Source organism: Mustela lutreola, chromosome 1, assembly GCF_030435805.1.
Source record: "Mustela lutreola isolate mMusLut2 chromosome 1, mMusLut2.pri, whole genome shotgun sequence".
Lineage (NCBI taxonomy): Eukaryota > Metazoa > Chordata > Mammalia > Carnivora > Mustelidae > Mustela > Mustela lutreola.
The window spans coordinates 90793678-90814841 of record NC_081290.1 but is presented as its reverse complement, the minus strand read 5'-3'; the positions used below and the strand labels follow the sequence as shown (position 1 = coordinate 90814841).

The following is a 21164-nucleotide window of genomic DNA, read 5'->3' as shown; positions in this document are numbered from 1 at the left end:
TGAAAATTACTTAATTACAGGAATCACATTTTATACTTATAGCTCTCTTTCTGCCTCACAAAGTGCTGGGCCCTAGTAATTGCCCATTAGCAGGCTGCCTAAAAGGTAGGACACTTTCACTTATTCTTTTATAAAATACCAAACTCGAATCTAACCAAATAAATGCATCCACAACAGTCTTCTTATACTGACTGCCGGCCTAATGCAAGAGGATTTCAACATGAGCCGAGGGTCACGCTGTGCTTTCTCTAGTAGGTGTCTGTGACGTTTTGTCCCCATTACTGCCTGTTTTTAAAATAACAATTTAATATCTATCAGAAACCACTCTCGGTTTTACCCACCCAAATGGGAGAAGAAAGCACAGCAGTGAACTCTTCCTCCAAATATTTCAGTGGCACACTTGTGGCTCTCTTCACAATGACAGTTTTCCTAATCAAGGAAGCCATCAAAGGACCAAATAATGGATCAAAACATGGTTTCCTATATATCTTACTTCAAATTAATTTTCTGAAAAGATGTTCAAGAAGAACGAATGACAGGAGAAGTTCAGTTTCTAACTTCAGTACGACATGAGTGCTTTCCATCTTTTTGATATATTAGTTTCAGTTCAGTTTCAGCACAGAACTGAAACTGTAATGGTTTTCTTCATGTAGTGTTTGGTACTGACGAGACTGGACATGGTACCCCTTTTTACAAGTTAGCTCTATAAGGGAATGTTTATGGTACTCTTATTCCCCCAAGAGTCCCCTGGTTATGAAAATCCTCCTGAAGTATTACTCGTTCACCACTTAGGAAAGAAAAAAAAAAAAGCAATATCCCTGGAAAATTCTTGGTTTCCTCTACTCAAACCACAGAGATGTAGGAAGAAATAAAAATCTCTGAAACTCCTTTAGCTTTTCTTCTTAAAGTTATTCTTACTTGGTGGAAGTCTGCTTTGTGGGGTGTGTGGAGGCAAGATTCTCCAGTCTCTGAATTTTTCCCAGGACTTTTTTTTTTTTTTTTTTAAGAGAAGATGACGTTTCTCCAGATGTTTTTCCGGGTAATTATTTTTAAATAAACAAAGGAAAAAATAGCTGAGTGTTTTTTTCACTCTAAAGCAGGGCAACATGCATCTTAAAGCCAACCAGAAACTAATAATATTACGTTCAGCTTTGAGGTATGGAGGCAATATACACCACTGTCTTGGATCTTCTGGCTGTGTTTGACCCACAATAACATCTTTCCATGTCGTTTTTCCTTTTTGTAATTACTCCCGTGTCAACATGAGGCTCAGGAGCACGATCGCATGGCAGAGCACATAGGACAAAGGACATGGCATCCAGCCTGTTCTCCAAAATGTTTCCTCCTTAAGTTCAGATCTTAAAGAGGAAAGAGCCAGTCTCTGACAGTTGGGCAAGAGCTTGCCATCTTTTCCCATCAAAGGTCAGCAGAGGACACGGTGGCCGCATCACTACAATTCTTGTTATATGAAGTTTTCCGTTTATTTAGATAAAGGGAATGTGACTCGAGAGCTCTCTGAAATTCCCTCGAGATATCAGACATCTGGAACTTCCTTAAGGGGTCTCCCCATTTGCTGCCTCACTTGCATACCTAAAGAAATGCTCAGTAGTAAGAGATGTTGCCATTAAGATGTAGGCTTCTCAACTATGTTGCTATGAGTAAATAAACATGTCCCAGTGGCTCAAAAATCTAAGTGATGTCACCTTTATCATCTCATTTGTCATTGCAAATGTTACTTAAGGATGGCCCAGGAGGGAGGAGCCTGAAATGCTTGTCTCCAGTTAGTATCTGCTATGAAAAGCAGCCAAAAAGCAGGCTTTTGATGTTGACAGGACCATCACTAGCATCTGTTGCTAAGAATTAACACTTAAATACACAAGGTGCATTCCACCCGCTATCAATACATGTTAGCTCTTAAAACTCACATTAACCCTATGAGGTAGGTAAGCTATTATCGCCATCATATAGACCAGGAAATTGAAGCACAGAGAAATCAGCTCCATTGCCCAAGGTCACACGGGAAACATGTGGCATAGTGAGGGTCTGCATCCTGTCTGACTGCAGGCCCCAAATTGTCTTCTCTAAGACCAACAGCCCCCTTCTACTGGGTGCTAAGTACTCAGGATCGAGCTAAGCACTTTTTAGATATCATCTTCTCTATTTCAAGGTAAAATTCTATCGTTTTTGAACTGGTCTTAATATATTGTTTCCTAATGAAGCTCTTAAGCTGGGTATACATAAACCAAAGCAACACTCTTGGTAATTATCTCGTGAAAGATGATTCTCAACACAATGTTTTTTTGAATTTCAGGCCAGAAATGTTACCAACACAATATTGGATTTAGTTTTTTTTTTTTTTTTCCCATTTCACTTAAGTAAAACCAGAGTATGTTATGGGGCCTCAATCAATTGAAATCTGGTACCATCAAATTTTGCTGCGGTTTTACTTTAAAAAAGACGGCCCTAGGGGCGCCTGTGTGGCTCAGTCGGTTAAGCGTCTGCCTTCAGTTAAGGTCGTGATCTCATGGGTCCAGGGATGTGCACCGCCCCCCCCCCCCCCCAGCTGGGCTCCCTGCTCAGTGGGGAGTCTGCTTCTCCCTCTCCCTCTGCTCCTCCTCACTGCTTGTGCTCTCTCTCACGTGCTCATGCTTTCTCCCCCAAATAAGTAAGTAAGAAAGTAAGTAAGTAAATAAATAAAAAAAGACAGCCCTCCGATTTAATAGAAACATTTTCTTCTTTAGCTGGGGAAAAGGCGCCTTACCGCTGGATGTAAGAGTTATTCACACCCCGGTGGTCCAAGTCGTGGCTGAGAGCCGCGATGAGCAGCGCAAGGATCTCCAGGTCAGTCAGCTTGCTCTGCTCCACCGGAGATGTCCGCGGAAAGAAAGAGAAAGACCACTTGGTGAGTTTCATTATTCTACCTCTGTTCACAAATCACGTGCTTGTTTTTCCGGGTGCTTTCCGCACTTAGGGTCACAAAGGACTCGGCCTAGAATCCTATTCTGCAGGGAATTAGCGGTACTTTGTCTTCAGAAGGGGATTATTATAAACGTCATTTATGCACACAAAAAGGGGAAGTGCCTCAAGCAATCGATCATCAGTCCACCTACGGTAAAATAGCATTAACTCTTCATTCTCTACATCTATGTGGAATCATTAAAATAAACTTTAACTAATTGCTGTCTGCCTTCCAGCTGCCTGCGGATTCTGCTGCGCTCGCTCTGCTGGTGACTGCTGGATCCTCAAGGAACAGAGACAATGTGAATATTAAGCAAAACAATACATAAAAAAGAGGACTAGAAATGAAAAATCTGGCCTTAAAAGGTTGCACAATATGTTGCAAAGCCAAATAGAGGTTATTTTGGTAATATCTGTCATTTGTATTATTTATCCTGCTGGTCTCCTTCATCAGTAAAAAAACAAAGTCGAATTCATTATCAGCTCCACTTTGCTGGAAACTCTCAACACTCTATATAGTATGTTTATAAGATTAGACAAAATCATCATTTTGTTATTCTTCATAAAAAGCACGGACAGTCTTCAGCTGTATAATCCTGATGACCTTTCCACAGTCCAAAATAAGTAGATCCTATTTTTTTAAATAAATGTTTGCTATGGCAGGGAAATACTATTATGGTATTTCATATGGCCTCTTAGACAACAACTCCTTCTTTTAGCTCTAGCCAGTTAAAATGTGCTCCCTATGGAAAGAGAGACAAAGAATAACATTTTTAGAAATTACTTAAAAAAAAAAAAAAAAAGCATGGAAGCTCTGAATGAAAATCAGTTATTTGATGGATGCCTGGAATCACTTACCTAGAAGAACTATTCAAGTCCCAATGAAGTTAGAACCTAAGACAGAGCTATGGATAAAATATGGCCTGGAAAGGAACGAATTACTTGAACGCTTTCTGTGTTGATCTTCCTTGTACACAGTCTCTGGTCAATGTAGATGATATTAAAACCCTTTCCGTGAGATGCGACTTAACAAAATTTAACTGAGTGCTCCAGAGAAAATGTGATAGAGAACACTGGAATTTGCTATGAAGCCACTTGAGTGGTTCTGCAGGAATTCTACTATGGAGCAGGTTGAATGGGAACACGAGAAATTTGATACTTTTTCTTATAGAAGAAAATTCTTCTGGAGAAAATATTTTCCCAAAGACTATTAAATTTAACATGAAGTTATTTTAAAGATTTTTAAAAATAGGCCTTTATGTACTGCATATAGAAGAAAATTAATAACTAAGTATTTTGCCATGCTAGTCTTCTTCAACTGACAAGATGTCATTTATTTTGTAAGTGGCAACAAATATTATTCCAGTCATCGTTACTGATTGCACACTAAAAAAAGAAAGAATCTGCTGTAGATTTTACTACCAAAGCAAGAAGTCTTAAATATAAGAACGGCTCTAAAAAGTACCTGAATCTTGCCTGCTTTTAGAGCAGCAAACATGCACTGAGCTGTATTAAAGGCGTGTCTCCAATTATGATAGGCAACATTCTTCCGATAATTCTTCTTAACACTTAAAATCCACCTGCAAAGAACCTTTAGGAAACAAAGCATAAGTAGTAAAAATACTTGCCAATATCACACGTTTACTATGTTCCAGGCACTGCACAAAGCCTTCACCGCTAACCCTCAGGATTCTGGGGGAGGCACTACTACTCAGATAATTTCACAGATGAGGAAATGAACATTCAGAGTGGTAACTCGCCCAAGGTCACGATGCTTGTAAAGGGAGGGGTTAAAATTCAAACTTGAATAGTCTGACTTCAGAGCCCACCATTGTTGACCACCATGCTAACTAAACAAGATGTAAAATATAAGAGAGCCCTAAGGAAGGTATTTTTTGCATAGGTAGGGAGGGCACTGACTAGCTTTTTAAAAGATATCGTGTTCATGTGCCAGCAGGAGAATCCAAATAGATAACTATGTATGGATTCACTTTTAGAGAGTCATGGAAATAGTGGCTCTCAAGTTCTTCTCACGTTCCTGGTTTTTCATTCTTTAAAGGTATTGGGTGCAAGGCTGTGCAGATGGGTTGGGGGCTGAGACACAAAGCACATGGCCAAGCACAGAATAGAGCTCCCAAGTCCTGAGACAATCAGCAGGTCTTTTGTCCCTTTTAAACTATGCTTAAGTATTCAGGCAGAGTTACTGCTTGGTTACCAAGAAGTAATTTTTAAAAATATATATGCAAAATAAAGCCCTGGGGTCCCCGTGAAAAAGATTTATTTTAAAAGATGGGAAAAAAGACAGACTTCAGAAAAATCTCAAAAGCTGGGTTTAATTCAATTTCTGAGTAGTGTATTCAACAAAATCCCCAGAGACTCTTGGGCCCTAAGCATGGTTATTTTTTGTTTGTGTTAGCATCAGAGTCTGTCTCTCTTCAATTCTGAATGATTTACTATACTTTGGGGGATCTGTAAAAATAAATATGTGCTTCTTCCTACATATATCACTGGAGATACTTCAAACACAAAGAGCATTGCCCTGGGGTATGGAAAAAGTACCAGGCAAAAGAACGTTGCTCTAACAATATGCAACACAGAATGACTGGCTGCAGAAGCAGGCCAAAAACAAGGTTCCTTCTTTGTTGGTAGAAATTGCTTATACAGGATTTGGTGGAAAATGAGTGCTTTCATAACCCTCTTTTTCTTTTTCGGTCTTTTTGTTCCTGTTCTATAACGCAGTTCACAGGGAGTTCTGGTAACAAGCAACTAGAATGTCCCCTAGCTCTTGCAGCTCCAAGTCACCTAACTCAGCAGAGGATTTCTGTGTGCCTAAGACTGGCGTCCGTTAATCCCAAGTCCACTGCAGTTTCTTTCATCATGACCATTTCTGAACAAAACCAGCTAGAAGATGATAGTTCCCTCTTATTGGCAGAATTTAAGTAAGGGCTCTGAACTTGCTTTGATGTGCTTAGAAACTATAAAGTGTTATAGAAAATTGCTGGTGATGAATTAAAGAATCAAGGAAAGTAAGCAGGAAAACCCAAGAATTTAACCTATGAATATCTCTTTACTAATCATAAATCTGTAGATATAATTAAATGGGCACATATATCATATAATGTTAAATAAAATGACTCTTTGAAATACTAATTCCTGATGGACTATTCTATTATGCTTCTAATAACATGGACCTAAGAGGACTGGGTGATCCAATGGATACAGTAGTTAGGAACTAAATTTAAGTACAGTTTTGGATTCTATTATCAGGATAATCTTTTAAAAACATGGATTTTTTGAGTACAGTTGACACACAATGTTACATTAGTTTCAGGTCACAATGTAGCAGTTCAACTTCTCTATACATCGTGCTGTGCTCACCACAAGTGTAACTTCTGTCTGTCACCATACAACCTTATTACAATATCACTGTGTTTCCAATGCTGTGCCGCTTTACTCCTGTGACCATGCCATAAGTAGAAGCCTGTATCTCCTAGTCTTCTTCATCCATCTTGACCACCCCCCGCCAACCAACCTCCTCCTCTCTGGTAACGACCAGTTTGTTCTGTGTATTTATAGGTCTATCAGGATGTTAACAGCATTTAGGAAAATTACGGTCAGATCTCCTCAGTGCTTGGTGGATATGTCTGGCATATTTAAATCCACAATACAGTCTTCTGTACAGGATTACTGAATGATTAGGCACCAGGTGGGTTACGCTAGGGAGCATGCTCAACCCACTGATCAATCTCCAACAATGACAAAGTCTTCCTATGTCCTGAGGGGCAGACTCGAGATGCTCTGGGAGAAAGAGAAGAACCAGAAAACAGCTCAGTTTCTGTCCTCAGGAATCTCAATCAGGAGTGAAAATGATAAAAGTACACATAGAAAAGGAATAAATAAAATCGAGACCACAAACTGTCAACAGTATTCTAAGTGGTATGAAGTCAAAACTAGGGTTGAGTCAGGCTCCTAGGAAGAGAAAAGCGTGCTGTGGCAAGAAGTGGAGAAGCCTTGCAAGTGGGGCAGTCCATTCAGACTGTCCATTCACATCACATCACATCACATCAGGCAGTCCATTCATGTCAGAGAGGAATAATGTGTAAGATGGAAGGTGGAAATAACCATAGCACATGCAGATTTGTTCAAGTAGAGTCAAGAGTCTGTTTCAGAAATCAGCTGGAGCAATGGCTGCCATGTTTGTAGGAGAGTAACTCAAAATTTGGAAGACAAAAAGGGACATAAAGATTTGACAGATCTTTCAGTAAGAAAGATTCTTTGTCAGGGCAGCTTCATGATGCCAACATCCTCTCCAGCAATAACATTTTAATTTTATCACCCTTAAATTACACTGAGTATTATCTCAAATAAACACAACAGGAGAGTAACTAGGGCAGGAAGGCCAATCAGAATGACTGTGGTATTCAAGTTGATGTTGGCCAGAATCAGATAGCAGTTACTCAAAAAAAAAAAAAAAAAAAAAAAGGGGAGAGTAAATGAATGAGACATTGAAGAAAAATACCTGCCAATGAACAAAAATTCAAGAAAAGGTAAGAATAAAGATTGCTAAAGAATTCTGAGTGACCAGGGCACCTGGGAGGCTTGGTCAGTTAAGCGTCTGCGTTGGGCTCAGGGCTCCCTGCTCAGCGGGGAATCTGCTTCTTCCTCTCCTCTCTCCCTCCCCGCTTGCATGCACTCTCTCTCAAATAAACAAATCATTAAAAAAAAAAAAAAAGAATTCTGATTGACTATCATCATATCCAATACTCACACGCGATCTGAAAACACAAGTTTTTAAGAAATAAGAAATCAACTTCTAAAAACTTCATAAATAAGTATAAGGATCAGATTGCTTTGTTCTGACTGGGCCCTTTCAACACATCACTGCCAGTTTAACGTATGGGAAATCTCAGAACAGAAAGGGATTTGAAATGCTGTCTTGCTTTTTAAGGTCATGTAACTAGCAAGAAGCAGAACTGAGTTTCACATTTAGAACTGGCTCTAAGTGAGGTCTTTAGTCCATTAATAGAAAAGGCTTTTAAAAAGGAACCCTACAGCCTCCCGTAGAGAAATCTATGGGGTGATACAATAAGAAGCAAAAACATCACGGGAGACAGGAACACATGTGTGTACGCCACATACAGTCACATTGTGGGTACACGTGTCGTTCTCACAAGACTGCCACCGGGGAAGTCACACCATTATCCCAAGTAACAGATTGTGAAACGGAGACCGTAACGGAGACTGTGAGAGAGTAATTGCTTAAAGAAATAAGAGTGAATGACCGGTAGAGCTAGAACTCACAATCCATCATTTTTCTACTCTTCTCATGTTATCTGAATTTCAAACAGGGGCAATAACCACTGAAAAGTGTTCCTGAGAGCTTCATGAAATGATCACATAATATGATGTCCCTCCATCAACATGAAGAGTGGATATTATGAGTCCAGAGATGGTCATTCTTTGTTTTCACCCAAGAGTCACGCCAACTTTGGCTACATTTAAGAAAGAATACCCCAAGAATTCCATCCATGGCTCTGTGTTCACCTAGCGGCATGAGGCCTTCCTTTTCATTCCCAGCTGTGAGGCTTTTGAGAGCAAGGACAATTCTCTGCTGAAATGAAGACTTAGCATGGTGCTGGGTACACTGTATACATTAATAAGGCTTCATTTTATGAATCTGTGGATTGCAAAATAGTCGAGACCTTCAAGGTATTTACATTTCCAGACAGGAAATCTGTATAAGACTAGAAATCTGACGGACCCGAAAAAAAATTAACTTTCAAGGCAAATTATTACATTTTCTTCCCCAAACAATCCTTTCTCTTCTCCCTTATTCTTCGATGCTATACACATAGCTATCCCCTGGTATCTCCAGATGGGTATTAGAAGATACTGATTGAAGTCCTGTTGTTTTCTGAGAGGTGACTAAAGTAATTGGCAGGGGTTAAAATCAGTTTTCATCCCCCTCCCAACATGGGTAACCCCTGTTCAAACCACAGGCTTGGCCTCACATCAAGTGCCTGGAGTCCCTCATTTCCAAAGGAGTTCACTGTGTTTTGGTCCTTCTCTGAACCATACCATGTTATCATAACCTCTGGGATCGGATCAGGTTACTTCCCTGTTTACAACTCCTCAGTGACTCACCATTATTTTCAGGATAAAATCCACATTCCTCTGACTAGCTTACAGGGATATATATGACCCCCCCCACCCCCCACCCCCACCCTGGCCGCAGCCCCAGCCCCACTCGCTCCTCCTGCCTTTGCTCTCCCCTGTTCTTCAACTAGGTGCTTGACAAATAGTAAGAAACCAGTAAATGTCGTTTTCTTTAAAAATCTCAGGTAGGCATTAGGTGACAGTGTATTGATTAATTCTCTCTCTCTCTCTCACACACACACACACACACACGCACACGCACGCTGTCTCTCTCTCTCTCCTCCAAAGGACATGACTGTATTCTTACCTCATGTTTCATCTGGAAGTTCTGCACAAGGTTGAGGTCAGTGAACATCCGAATTGTGCACAGTGCCGTTTCTAGGTCAGACAGCTCAAAGTCACTGAAGCTGAAGTCAGTAATTTTAAGTGTCTGAGCAGATGGTACCACAGCGGCCTTAGGTAAGACAAGAACAAAATGAAGTGGAACTGTTAATTTTTTAAAGCAGCAGTGATTCACAAAGTTTTCTCACTTTACTATAGGGAAATAGCAGAGGTTTTTAAGAAATAACCTTATTTTAAACTTTTTCTTTTTAAAGTATACCCTAGAAATCTTTGGATAAAAGAGCTACTTTTATTTTTTGTTTTGTTTTGTTTTAAAATGAGTCACTTGGGGGTAACAAATATGGTTCCAGGTAGGTTATGTGGAGGAGAGAGGGTGGCTGCCCGGAGGTTGTAGAACAGTAAGCAGAACTAAGGACTCCAAGGATCTGGCCCCTTCATACCTCCCCCCAGTCTCAGTCATTCAACAGATAGTTATGGAGGAATTATTCTGGCCTTAACCTAGTACTATGAGCTGGGGATCAGGTAGGGAGCAAGACAGTGATAATGTTCTAAGTATTTTCTGATTAATTGGCAAGACAATCTTACTCAGCAGATACTCTAGCTCTATTTTTCAGGTACAGAAGCTTAAGCACAAGGAGGCTAGCTGCCTTACCCAGAATGGCTCTGCTGGTTAATCCAGGCAGACTATCCTACTTTCAGATCTGACACAATCTCTACTGTGGAGATGAACAGAACCCACTTCACTCAAGCCTGATCATAAGACTCACCCAGGGTGCCCATAAAAAAAAAAGCAAAAAAAAAAAAAACAAAAAAAAAAACCTCATTGATTCTGATTCAGTAAATCTGGGATGGGTCTTGAGAAGTCAGTTTTATTTTCTGGAGAGGAAACTCTTTTTTAATTAATACCTTTGGTTTTGAATTGATAATCATTTAATTGTAATAAACACTTGCAATTTCTTCAAATATACCTCTTTTCATCATTGTTCATTTGTACCTCCAGCTTCTCCTACAAAGCACCTGCTCCCTTCAACTGAACTGATGGACTCCTTTAAGGCACAGCTCGCATCCAAAGAAAAGTTAATTGCCCTTCAGTGCAGACCCCACTTTGGGAATATCTGTTTAATTTCAGGAAGTTCATTGTCATATAATTTCCTGTTTATCTGTCTCCTCAGTCCCCTGGGACCTATAGGCAGGACTGTATCTTACACATCCCTGTATCAATCCATCAAGAATACCGATGGATACAGTTTTGTTAACTGCTAACATGAAGATTTATTAAATGCGCAAGAGGGGAAAATCTTATTCCCTTCACTTATCGTGCGTGAGTCATAAGTTCCAGTTTTAAGGTCCCAAAACCACCAAGGAGGGTGAAGCTCATGAACCTGAGTTAGAAAACTAGCAGACCTGGTGAGTGCATTCCAATCTGTTATACTATTTAAAAACTGGGAGATTTCAACAAGAATAACAAAAAATGGATTTCTGGCTTCTGAGAAGTCAGGCCACTCTGAGCCCCAATTCTCATGAAGCAACACTGGCCAAGGCCAAGGCCAAGGTGCCTGCCTCTCTTGGATAGCCCAGAGGTGTCAGGCTTCTCTCTTTGATTTCCTGCCGGCCCGGTGGGCATCAGAACTTGCAGGAACCCCCACCCCCCAACCCTCTTGACCATTTTCCCTGCCAGCCCTTTAACTGCTTTAGCCAGATTGGGCGCGATTCACCTGATGAAAAGAGGCTTTAAGTTGGTGCCAGGCAGAGGGAAGACAAATTAGGAAATCTGAACTCGGCTCCTTCCTTTTAATGTCTTTTCCTTGATTCCCTCCAAACCCCCGTTTTCCTAGGAGTGTCTAGGATATCACTACTCGGCTTTTCCTCCATTGTTTCCAAAGCAAAAAGGCCAAAGTAGTAAAATCTAACTGAGCAATGCACAGCTTTCCCGTACCAATCTCAGGGCACTTGCCCATTCTCCTGCTCTCCTGACCTTCACATGGTACTTACATATATCGGACTCGTTTAAACTTTAATGTCACCCTTTTCATAGTCCAGACTAAGACTCTTTTCCCAAGCCCAACATTCACGAGAAAATATGCATTCTCTTGAGATAGTTCCACAGGCTACTGCGTGGGCTGACATGGGGAAATGAGGAGGATTTAACATGTTGAGATAAAGGGCTCCATTGTTTACAGCAGCCTCAGAGAGGAGAGCCCTCAACTGCTGGGCAAGCCGGCAGTGCGGAGGTGGGAATGAGCCCACCTTGTAACTCAAAGCAGATTGCAGCTGCTTCCCAAAACGGGCTGTGCTCCACAAGAGAACAGATGTGTTTTTGTTGTTGTTGTTGTTGTTTTTTTCCTTAGGGCATCGTTATTCTTAGAAGTTGTCTTTCGTTCCTTCCACAAAGAATATTCTAGATGCTATGGGATACGGACAGCCAACACAGCTTGCCCCTCTCTCCTTGACCCTCGAATTCCCAACCTCTCTACGGAGAGAAAGCAGTCTTGTCTTGGGCGTGTTCAGTCACCCCACACCACGACTCAGCCTCTCCGGAGCAGACCCTGGTGGGGACACGCAAATGTTTGCCTTGGGAACCTTGTGCTCAGTGATACAGAGGTTCAGCATTTTCAGAACTGATTGCTAGCCAGCCGTGAGCATGTTGGAAGTCACTTACAGCCCTTGTAAACTGTCTCTTTGACCACTGCGGGGCAATTCAACTTTCTATGTGTCTTGAAATGGCTTGGGATAAAGGTGATTTTAAATAAAACTTATTGCCTGTAATTCTTACCATTTAATAAAGCAAGAGGAAATTCTTCACTTAAGTCACCTTTTAATGACCCTTTATTTCTAATTCTTCGACCCCTTTACACCATTTTTGCAAAATTTCTTAAAACACAACCGATTACGGAAGTGAAATTCATTAAGGGTGAAACTAAGCCTATCTTTGGGAGTAAGCCTGGACTAGGCTAAAGGAAGCAGTATTCAGAGTTTTTAAAATATTTTAATTTCTTATTGTTCTTAACTCAGAAGCAGTTGTTCTGAATGCCATCTGATAAGGAGCTAAATATTAAAGTGATCACAATTAGCTAGATTAACTACCACATTTACAGTTCAGCATTAAACAATGATCATAAAAGAACAATTTTAAAGCAAAGTGAAACACATGGAAAAAATGTATATTTGCAGGACACCTGAGTAGCTCAGTCATTTAAGGGGACAACTCTTGACTTTGGCTCAGCTCATGATCTCAGGGTCATGAGATTGAGCCCCACGTTGGGCTCTGCACTCAGTGAGGTGTCTGCTTGCCCCTCTCTCTCCCCTTAAGCCTCTCCCTGCTGCTCTATCAAATAAATGAATAAAATCATTAAAAAAAGGTATGTTTGCTATTAAGGGTTCTAGTCCCAGGGTTCCACTGACTTCATTCAACCTCAACAAGACATTCAGCCTCTCTGTTTTCTCATGTAAAATGAGAGGGTTGGGTTAAAGTGTCTCTGAGGTTTAATATTCTGAATTTACACTCTATTTATCTCTCCGGCCAGAGGACTCCAGCATCTCTTATTGCCTCCTCACTGTGGAACGAAGTGACCACCCTGTAGGTGGCATCTGAATCTTCCCAGTGACTTCCCTGTACAGGACTCCATCTCCTGTCTGGGACCCTCTCCTCAGTTAAGGGAAATGGGTGGGTACACCTTAGCTGTTACGTTATGTTGTGTCTTTCATGCTTGATTCCACATTCATGTCACTGTCAGGCCTCCTCACACATGAGAAAAGAGATTGTCCACAACTCCTGACTAAATAAGGGCCACAACCTCCGCGTGCGTGTAGAGGATTAGACAGGGTAGCATCTCAACCTGCTGCAAGAATGCTCTAAATGAAAATTTGAGTTTCCTGAAATTGCCATTTGTATTTTTGTGGGGAAGGGTAAGGGAGGAGGCCTAAAGTTTTGCCATTTGTTTTTTAGGTTAATTAATACTCTTTCTCACTTCCAATCCTCTTTAACCATTTTTCCTCCTTAGAACGCACCACCCTCCCCAAGTTTTCATAAGCTAGTTCATCTCTCATCTTTCCCAGCTGCACCAGGAAAACACTCACCAGTGTGTCTCTTTGGTAGATATTATACCAAGATTCCATTAGCATCTATTTCAACCTTCTGCTAGTGAGCCTTCATTTTCTGAAGAGTCTAGAAGACTCAAAAATAAATTTCTGTGACTCCCTTGCAGCTAGGGTTCCAGACTGATTCTGGTTTCGTCAGTGAGGTACAGACATGCTTTGTTTCGCTGTGCTTTGCAGATGTTGTTTTTTGAACCAACTGAAGATTTATGGTAACCCTGCATCAAGAAGTCTGTCAGTACTATTTTCCACTAGCATTTGCTCACTTTGTGTCTCTACGTCACATTGTGGTAATTTTCACAATATGTTAAACTTTTCATTATCATTAATTACATTTGTTATGGTGATCCGTGATAAGGGATCTTTGATGTAACTACTGTAATTGTTTTGGGGCACCATGAACGTGCCCATATAAACCTAACCGGTAAATGCTGTGTATGTCCTGCAGCTCCACTGACCCGCTGTTCCACCATCTCTCCCTCTCCTTGGGCCTCCCTATTCTCGGAGACAATAGAATAGTGAAATTAGGCCAATCAATAATCCTGCAATGACCTCTAAGTGTTCGAATGAAGGAAGAGTCGCACGTTTCTCACTTTATAAATCAAAAGGTAGAAATGATCGATCTTAGTGAGGAAGGCATGTCAAAAGCCAAGGTCAGCCAAAAGCCAGGCCTCGTGCTCTAGTTGGCCAAGTTGTGAATGCAAAGGAGGAAATTAAAGGTGCTACTCCAGTGAACACGCACATGATAAGAAAGCAAAGTAGCCTTATTGTTGATACGGAGGAAGTTGCAGTGGTCTGGAGAGAAAATCAAAGCAGCCACAACATTCCATTAAGCTAAAGCCTAATCCAGAGCAAGGCCCTCACTCTATTAAATTCTATGAGGGCTGAGAGAGGAAGCTAAAGAAAAGTTTGAAGCCAGCAGAGGTCGATTCCTAAGGTTTAAGGAAAAGACGCCGTCTCTGTGACATAAAAGTACAGGATGAAGCAGCAAGGGCTGACAGAGAAGCTACAACAAACCATCCAGAAGATCTAGTTCAGATCATCCATGAAGGTGGCTACACCAAACTACAGATTTTCAATGTAGATGAAGCATATCCTATTGGAAGAAGTGCCCGGTAGGACTTCTGTAGCTAGAGAAAAGTCATTTGCATATATCTCCCTCCATTCAGTAGGTTGCCCTTTTGTTTTGGTTTCCTTTGCTAGGTAAAACCTTTCTCCTTTGATATAGTCTCATTTGTTTATTTTTGCTTTTGTTGCCCTTGCCTGAGGAGACAGATCAAAAAAAAAAAAAAAAAAAATCACTGGGACTGATGTCAAAGAGTTTACTGCTTATGCTTTCTTTCAAGAATTTTGTGGTTTCCACTGTTACATTTTGAGTTTATTTTTGTATACGGTGTATGAAAGTGGTCCAGTTTCATTCTTTCCCATGTATCTGTCCAATTTCCTCAACAGCATTTATTGAAGAGGCTGTCTTTTCACCACTGTATATTCTTACCTCCTTTGTGGAAGATTAATTGACCATATAAGCATGGGTTTATTTCTGGCCTCTCTTTTCAGCTGCATTGGTCTGTGTGTCTGTTTTGTGCCAGTACCATAGTGTTATGATTACTTAGCATTGTAGTATAGTTTGAAAACAGGGAGTGTGATTCCTCCAGCTTTGGTCTTCCTTCTCAAGATCACTTTGGTTACTTGGAGTCTTTTGTGGTCCTGTGCAAATTTCAGAATTAGTCGTTTGAGTTCTGTGAAAAATGCTCTTGGTATTTTGGTAGGGATTGCAACGAATCTACAAATTGCTTTGGGAAATATGGACATTTTAATAATATTAATTCCTCGAATCCATAAGCACAGGTTGATTTTTCCATTTATTTGTGTCTTTACTTTTTTTCATCAAGGTTTTACAGTTTTCAGAGAACAAGTCTTTTATGTCTTTGGTTAAATTTATTCCTAGGTAGTTATTCTTTTTGATATAATTGCAAATGGGATTGTTTTCTTAATTTCTTTCTAGTACTTTGTTATTAATGTACAGAAATGCCACAGATTCCTGTATATTAATTTTGTATCCTGTGACTCACTGAATTCATTTATTAGTTTTTTGATGGAGTTTTTAGACTTTTCCCTATATAGTATCAAGCCATCTGCAAATAGTGAGTTGTACTTTTTCCTTTCCAATTTGGATGCCTTTTATTTATTTATTTTTTTGCTTGATTCTCTGGCTAGGACTTAGAATACTATGTTTAATACAAATGGCATGAGTGGGCATCCTGTCTTATTTCTAATTTTAGAGAAAAACTTCTCAACTTTTCCATATTGAATATGATGTTTGCTATGGGTTTGTTATACATGGTCTTTATTATGTTGAGGTATGTTCCTTTTATACTCACTCTGTTGAGAGTTTTTAATCATAAATGCATGTTAAATTTTGTTAAATGCTTTCACATCTATTGAGATGACCACATGATTTTTACCATTCATTTTATTAATGTGGTATATCACATTGATTTGCAGATACTGAATCACCCTTGTATCTCTGGAATAATCCCACTTGATCATGGTGATCCTTTTAATGTACTGGTGCATTTGGATTCTAATATTTGTTAAGAATTTCTGCATCTATGTTTATCAGCAATATTGGCCTATAATTTTCTTTTTTTGTGGTGTCTTTGCCTGGTTTTGGTATCATGGTAATGCTGGCCTCATAGAATGATTTTTGAAGCATTTCTTTGCCCTCTTTTTTGGGGGGGGGGTTAATAATTTGAGAAAGGTAGATATTAACTCTTCTTTAAATATTTGGTAGAATTCACTTGTGAAGCCATCTGGTCCTGACTTTGTTTATTGGGAGTTTTTTAAATTACTGATTAAATTTCATCACTAGGAATTGTTCTGTTCGGATTTTCTATTTCTTTGTTGTTGGGGGTCTTAGAAAATTGTTTTTTCTAAGAACTGACCCAATTTTCACTTAACCAACTGATCCACCCAGGCGCCCCAAGTTCCTTTGTGTTTCTGTAGCATCTGTTATAACTTCTCTTTTACTTCTAATTTTATTTCTAATGTTCATATCTATTTGAGCCTTCTGGTTTTATTCTTTTTTTTTTCCCCTCCCTCAAGATGAGTATAGTTACAGGTTTATCTATTTTGTCTTTTCAAAGAATCAGTTCTTCATTTCTTTGATGTTTTCTATTGGATTTTTAGTCTATTTCATTTGTTTCTACTCTGATCTTTGTTATTTCCTTCATTCTATCAACTTTGGGCTTTGTTTGTTCTTTTTCTAGTTCCTTTAGACATAAAGTTAGATTATTTTTTGAACTTTATCTTCTTTCTTGAGGTAGGCCAATATGCTTTAACTTTTCCTCATAAACTTGTTTTTGCTCTGTCCCATATATTTTGGAACACTGTATTTCCATTTTCATTTGTCTCTAGGAGTTTTTTTAATTTCCTCTTTGGTTTCCTCATTGACCCATTGGTTGTTTAGTAGCCTATTGTTTAGTTTCTATGTGCTTGTGTTTTTTCCACTTTCCCTCTTGTAATTGATTTCTAGTTTCATACTGTTCTGGTGGGAAAAGATGCTTGATATATTTGCTTCTTACATTTATTAAGACATTTTTGGCCTAACATGTGACCTATCCTGGAGAATATTCCATGTGTACCTGAAAACAATGTGTATTCTGCTGTTTTTGTATGGGATGCTCTGTATATATTTAAGTCCATCTTGACTAATGTGTCACTTAAAACCAATGGTTCCTTATTGACTTTTTGTATGGATGATCTATCCATTTGATGTAAGTGGGTTTTAAATCTTCTACTATTGTTGTGTTACTGTCAATTTCCCCCTTTATGTCTGGTAATATTTTTTTTATGTATTAAGCTGCCTGTATGTTGGGTGCATAGATATTTACAAGTGTCATACCCTCTCGATGGAATGATCCTTTTATCATTATGTCTTTCTCTTGTTACAGTCTCTGTTTTAAAGCATATTTTGTGGGGTGCCTGGGTGGCGCAATTGCTTAAGCATTCAACTCTTGATTTTGTCTCAGGTCATGATCTCAGATTGTGACTGAGCCCCACATCAGACTCTGCACTCAGGGCAGAGTCCTGCTTGTCCCTCTCCCTCTGCTCCTTCCCCGACTCTCTCTCCAATAAATAACAAATCTTTTTTTTTTTTTAAAGTCATTTTGCTTTTTTCCCCCATTTATTTGCCTGTGAAATCTTTTTCCATCTCTTCATTTTCAGTCTGTGTGTATCTTTAGATCTCAAGAGAGTCTCTTTAGGTAATGTGTAGATGGGTCTTGTTTCTTTATCCATTCAGCCACACTATTTCTTTTGATTGGAGCACTTAGTCTATTTACATTATTGATAGATATTTACTTACTGACATTTTGTAGTTTTCTAGTTGTTTTTACAGTTCTTTGTTCCTTTTTCTCTTGCTTCCTTCTCTTGTGATTTGGTAACTTTCCTTAGTGTTACATTTTTATTCCTTACTCTCAATTTTTTTGTGTATCCATTATAGGTATTTTATTTCTGGTTACCATAAAGTTCATATACAACATCCTAGGTATATACCAGTCTATATTAAGTTGATGGTCACTAAAGTTTGAGCACATTCTAAAACATTAGATTTCTACTCCACTGTATGTTTTGTTTTTGACACCATATTTTACATATATTTTGTGTAGTCTCCGACTAATTATTATAAATGTAGAGGATTTTACTACTTTTGTCTTTTAACCCCCATAATAGTTATATAAATGGTTGACCCAGTACCTTTACTGTCTATTCACCTTACCAGTGAGATTTTTTCTTTAGTAATTTTCTTATTGCTAATTATGACCTTCCTTTTCCTTTTTAAGAAAGTACGTTCAACATTTCCTGTAAGGCCAGTTTATGGTGGTAAACTCCTTTAGCTTTTGTTTGTTGGGGATACTCCTCACCTTCCATTCAGTTCTGAATGATAACCTTGCCAGATAGAGTCTTTTTGGCTTTGTTTCTTCCTTTCAGCAGTTTGAATATATCGTGCAACTCTCTTCTGGCCTATAAAGTTTCTGCTGAAACACCAGTTGATAGTTTTGTAGGGGCTCCTAGTTGTTTTTCTCTTGCTGCTTTTAACATGATCTCTTTAATTTTTGACACTTGGATTATAATGTGTCTTGGTGTGGTTATCTTCGGATTCTTCTTTTTGGGGCTTTCTGTACTTCCTGGAGTTGGATGTTTTCTTCCTTCACCAGGTTAGGAAAGTTTTTAGGCATTATTTCTTCAAACAGGTTTTCTGTTCCTTTCTCTCTCTCTTATCCTTCTGGGACCCCTATCTAAGTGTTAGTATGCTTGATGTCATCCCTTCAACTATCCTCATTTTAAAAAATTCTTTTTCTTTTTGCTCTCATTGGGTGATTTCCACTCCCCTGTTTTAGAGAAGTTGATTTGTTCTTCTGCATCATTTAATCTGCTGTTGATTCCCTTTAGTGTATTTTTAATTTCAGTTATTGTATTCTTTCAGCTGATCAGTTCTCTTTTTGTATTTTCTATCTCTTTGTTGAAGTTCTCATTGCATTCATCCATTCTTCTCCCAAGATCAGTAAGCATCTTTGTAACCATTTCTTTATCTGGTAGATTATCTACGTCCATTTCATTTATTTCTTTTCTGCAGTTTTATTTTGTTCTTTCATTTGGAACATAATCTTCTGTCTCTTCATTTTGCCCGACTCTCTGTCTGCTTCTATGGATTAGGTAGATCAGTTATGTCTCCTTGTCTTGAAGGAGTGGCTTTATGTAGAAGGTATCTTATAGGACCCTGAGGTGCAAATTCCCCTGGTCACCCACCCCCTCTGGATATGGCAGGGTGGAGGACCACCCACTGGTTGTTGTAGGGTGAGATTACCTGGGGCTGTGCCATTGTCACCGGTCAGGGGCGGTGGGGTGGAGTCACTTGGGAGTGGCGCAGGCCAGGGTGGGTGGGCTGCAGGGAAATGCCAGGGCAGGGCAAGCAATACTAGCACTGTAGATGGAGAATGTCAGAAGTGATACCTGCGAGGCAGGCAGCTTCTCAGGGTAGCCAGGTAAAGGGGAGAGAAAAAAAAATGGCATCCACTACTATTTCTATCCTTGGAGAAGTTTCCAACAGATCTCCAGATTAGTTCCATGCCCTAAATTTAGTCAATTAGTCAATGAATGTCATTCACATGTAACACAAACACTTTTCAAACTGTTGCTTCTGCTCTGGGAGTCAGAACAAGTGAGACTGTGCATAAGCCCTTTAATTAAGAGCAAAGTCTTAGTTTCCTACTGTCCTCTGGCTCTCCTGGACTTAAGCCCCACTGGTTTTCAAAGCCAGATGTTATGGGAGCTCATCTTCCTAGTGCAGGTTTCTTGGGTTAGAGAGCCCGATGTGGAGGTTGGGTCCTTATTCCTCAGAGAGGGCCTTTGCAATTGTGGTATTTTCCTGTTTGAAGGTTGCCATGCTGGGCGGTGTGGGTCCTGAGTAGACTGCATCTCTGCCTCCCTTGTCTTGATGTGACTTTTTCTTTTTATCTTTAGTTCCATAAAATCTTAGTTTTACTAGTCCTCAAGTCATTCTCAGAGATGTTTTATATGTAGTTGTAGTTTTGGTGTGTCTATGGAAGGCAGTGAGCTCTGAATTTTTATTGCAAATCCAAGCGTGCTATTTCTAGAAGCAGTCTGGTAGCCAAAACCTAGATGCATTTTTATCTGCAGGTTGCTGAATACAGTGCAGGATGAAATCACAGACTTGCCACATCTCTTACCTGAAAAACTACACATACCCCAGACCATTCATCCTAGAATGTCTCTATACTATGTAATTTCACAATGTAATATACTTTAAAGTCATTGCTTTTTGTTTCTGGCTATAATAATATAATACTGTATAATTATAGTATATATTGTATATAGCCCTATACTATTCAAGGTCTAAGAAGGTAGAGATTTATTATTTTTGTCATGTGGAAAACCTAATATAATGCCCACACAGAGTCAGAGATAAATACAAATGTGTAAATGAAAATCTTTTTGTGATCATTAAGCACCTAGCCAGTTCTCCATAATATTAAATTAAATTTAATTTACTTTGGCAAAGAGTTATAATATAAATGCTAACATTAATAATGAACCATGCTGTGTTAGAAACAACAGATATATGCTTTCTCATTCTATAGTTGTTTTTAATTTTATTTGCTTTAAAAATTTTCAAATATAGCTGAATACCTTTCATCTGCCCAATAAATATTTCATTTCTGTAATTTTTAAAAAATTGGCTTCAGTTTGCCTTCTCACTAAAGTTTGATTCATTCATTCATTCCAAGAACACTGGGAACACAGGATGGGATAGCTATGACCCCAATCCACTTTTTAGTAACTCTGGCAAGAAGTTACCAGTCAATTCTAGATTACTCCCCTCAAGTAGAGAACTATTTGTACCGTATAAAAAAAGGTTTATATTTGTTCTTACGACACATGGTATTTTTTCCTACCAGATTTTCCAAAAAAAAAAAGAGTGTATACTTTCTTGAAGTGCACATTATTAGAATCGCTCAGACAAAAAGACATGAAACATGACAGGATACATCAAGATCTTGTTGCTGCTACTACTAGATTTTGAGAACTGA

The 21164-nt window shown here is 39.2% G+C and overlaps 1 protein-coding gene and 1 long non-coding RNA gene across 4 annotated transcripts in view; one reads left to right on the top strand and one right to left on the bottom strand.

The window, feature by feature from the left end:
- Positions 1-4430, top strand: part of LOC131828669 (uncharacterized) — a 71784-nt gene extending 67354 nt beyond the window's left edge. Inside the window, exons 4-5 of the long non-coding RNA XR_009352537.1 lie at positions 2742-2902; positions 3195-4430. This is a non-coding gene — a long non-coding RNA (uncharacterized LOC131828669). The remainder of the gene's footprint in view (positions 1-2741; positions 2903-3194) is intronic.
- Positions 1-21164, bottom strand: part of PDE5A (phosphodiesterase 5A) — a 160005-nt gene that overhangs the window by 30635 nt on the left and 108206 nt on the right. For all 3 annotated transcript variants that reach the window (XM_059169445.1, XM_059169461.1, XM_059169453.1), the window contains exons 12-14: positions 9422-9568; positions 4424-4549; positions 2762-2856 (exon numbers count right to left, since the gene is read on the bottom strand). In XM_059169445.1, coding sequence (XP_059025428.1) covers positions 2762-2856; positions 4424-4549; positions 9422-9568 — 368 coding nt within the window. The remainder of the gene's footprint in view (positions 1-2761; positions 2857-4423; positions 4550-9421; positions 9569-21164) is intronic.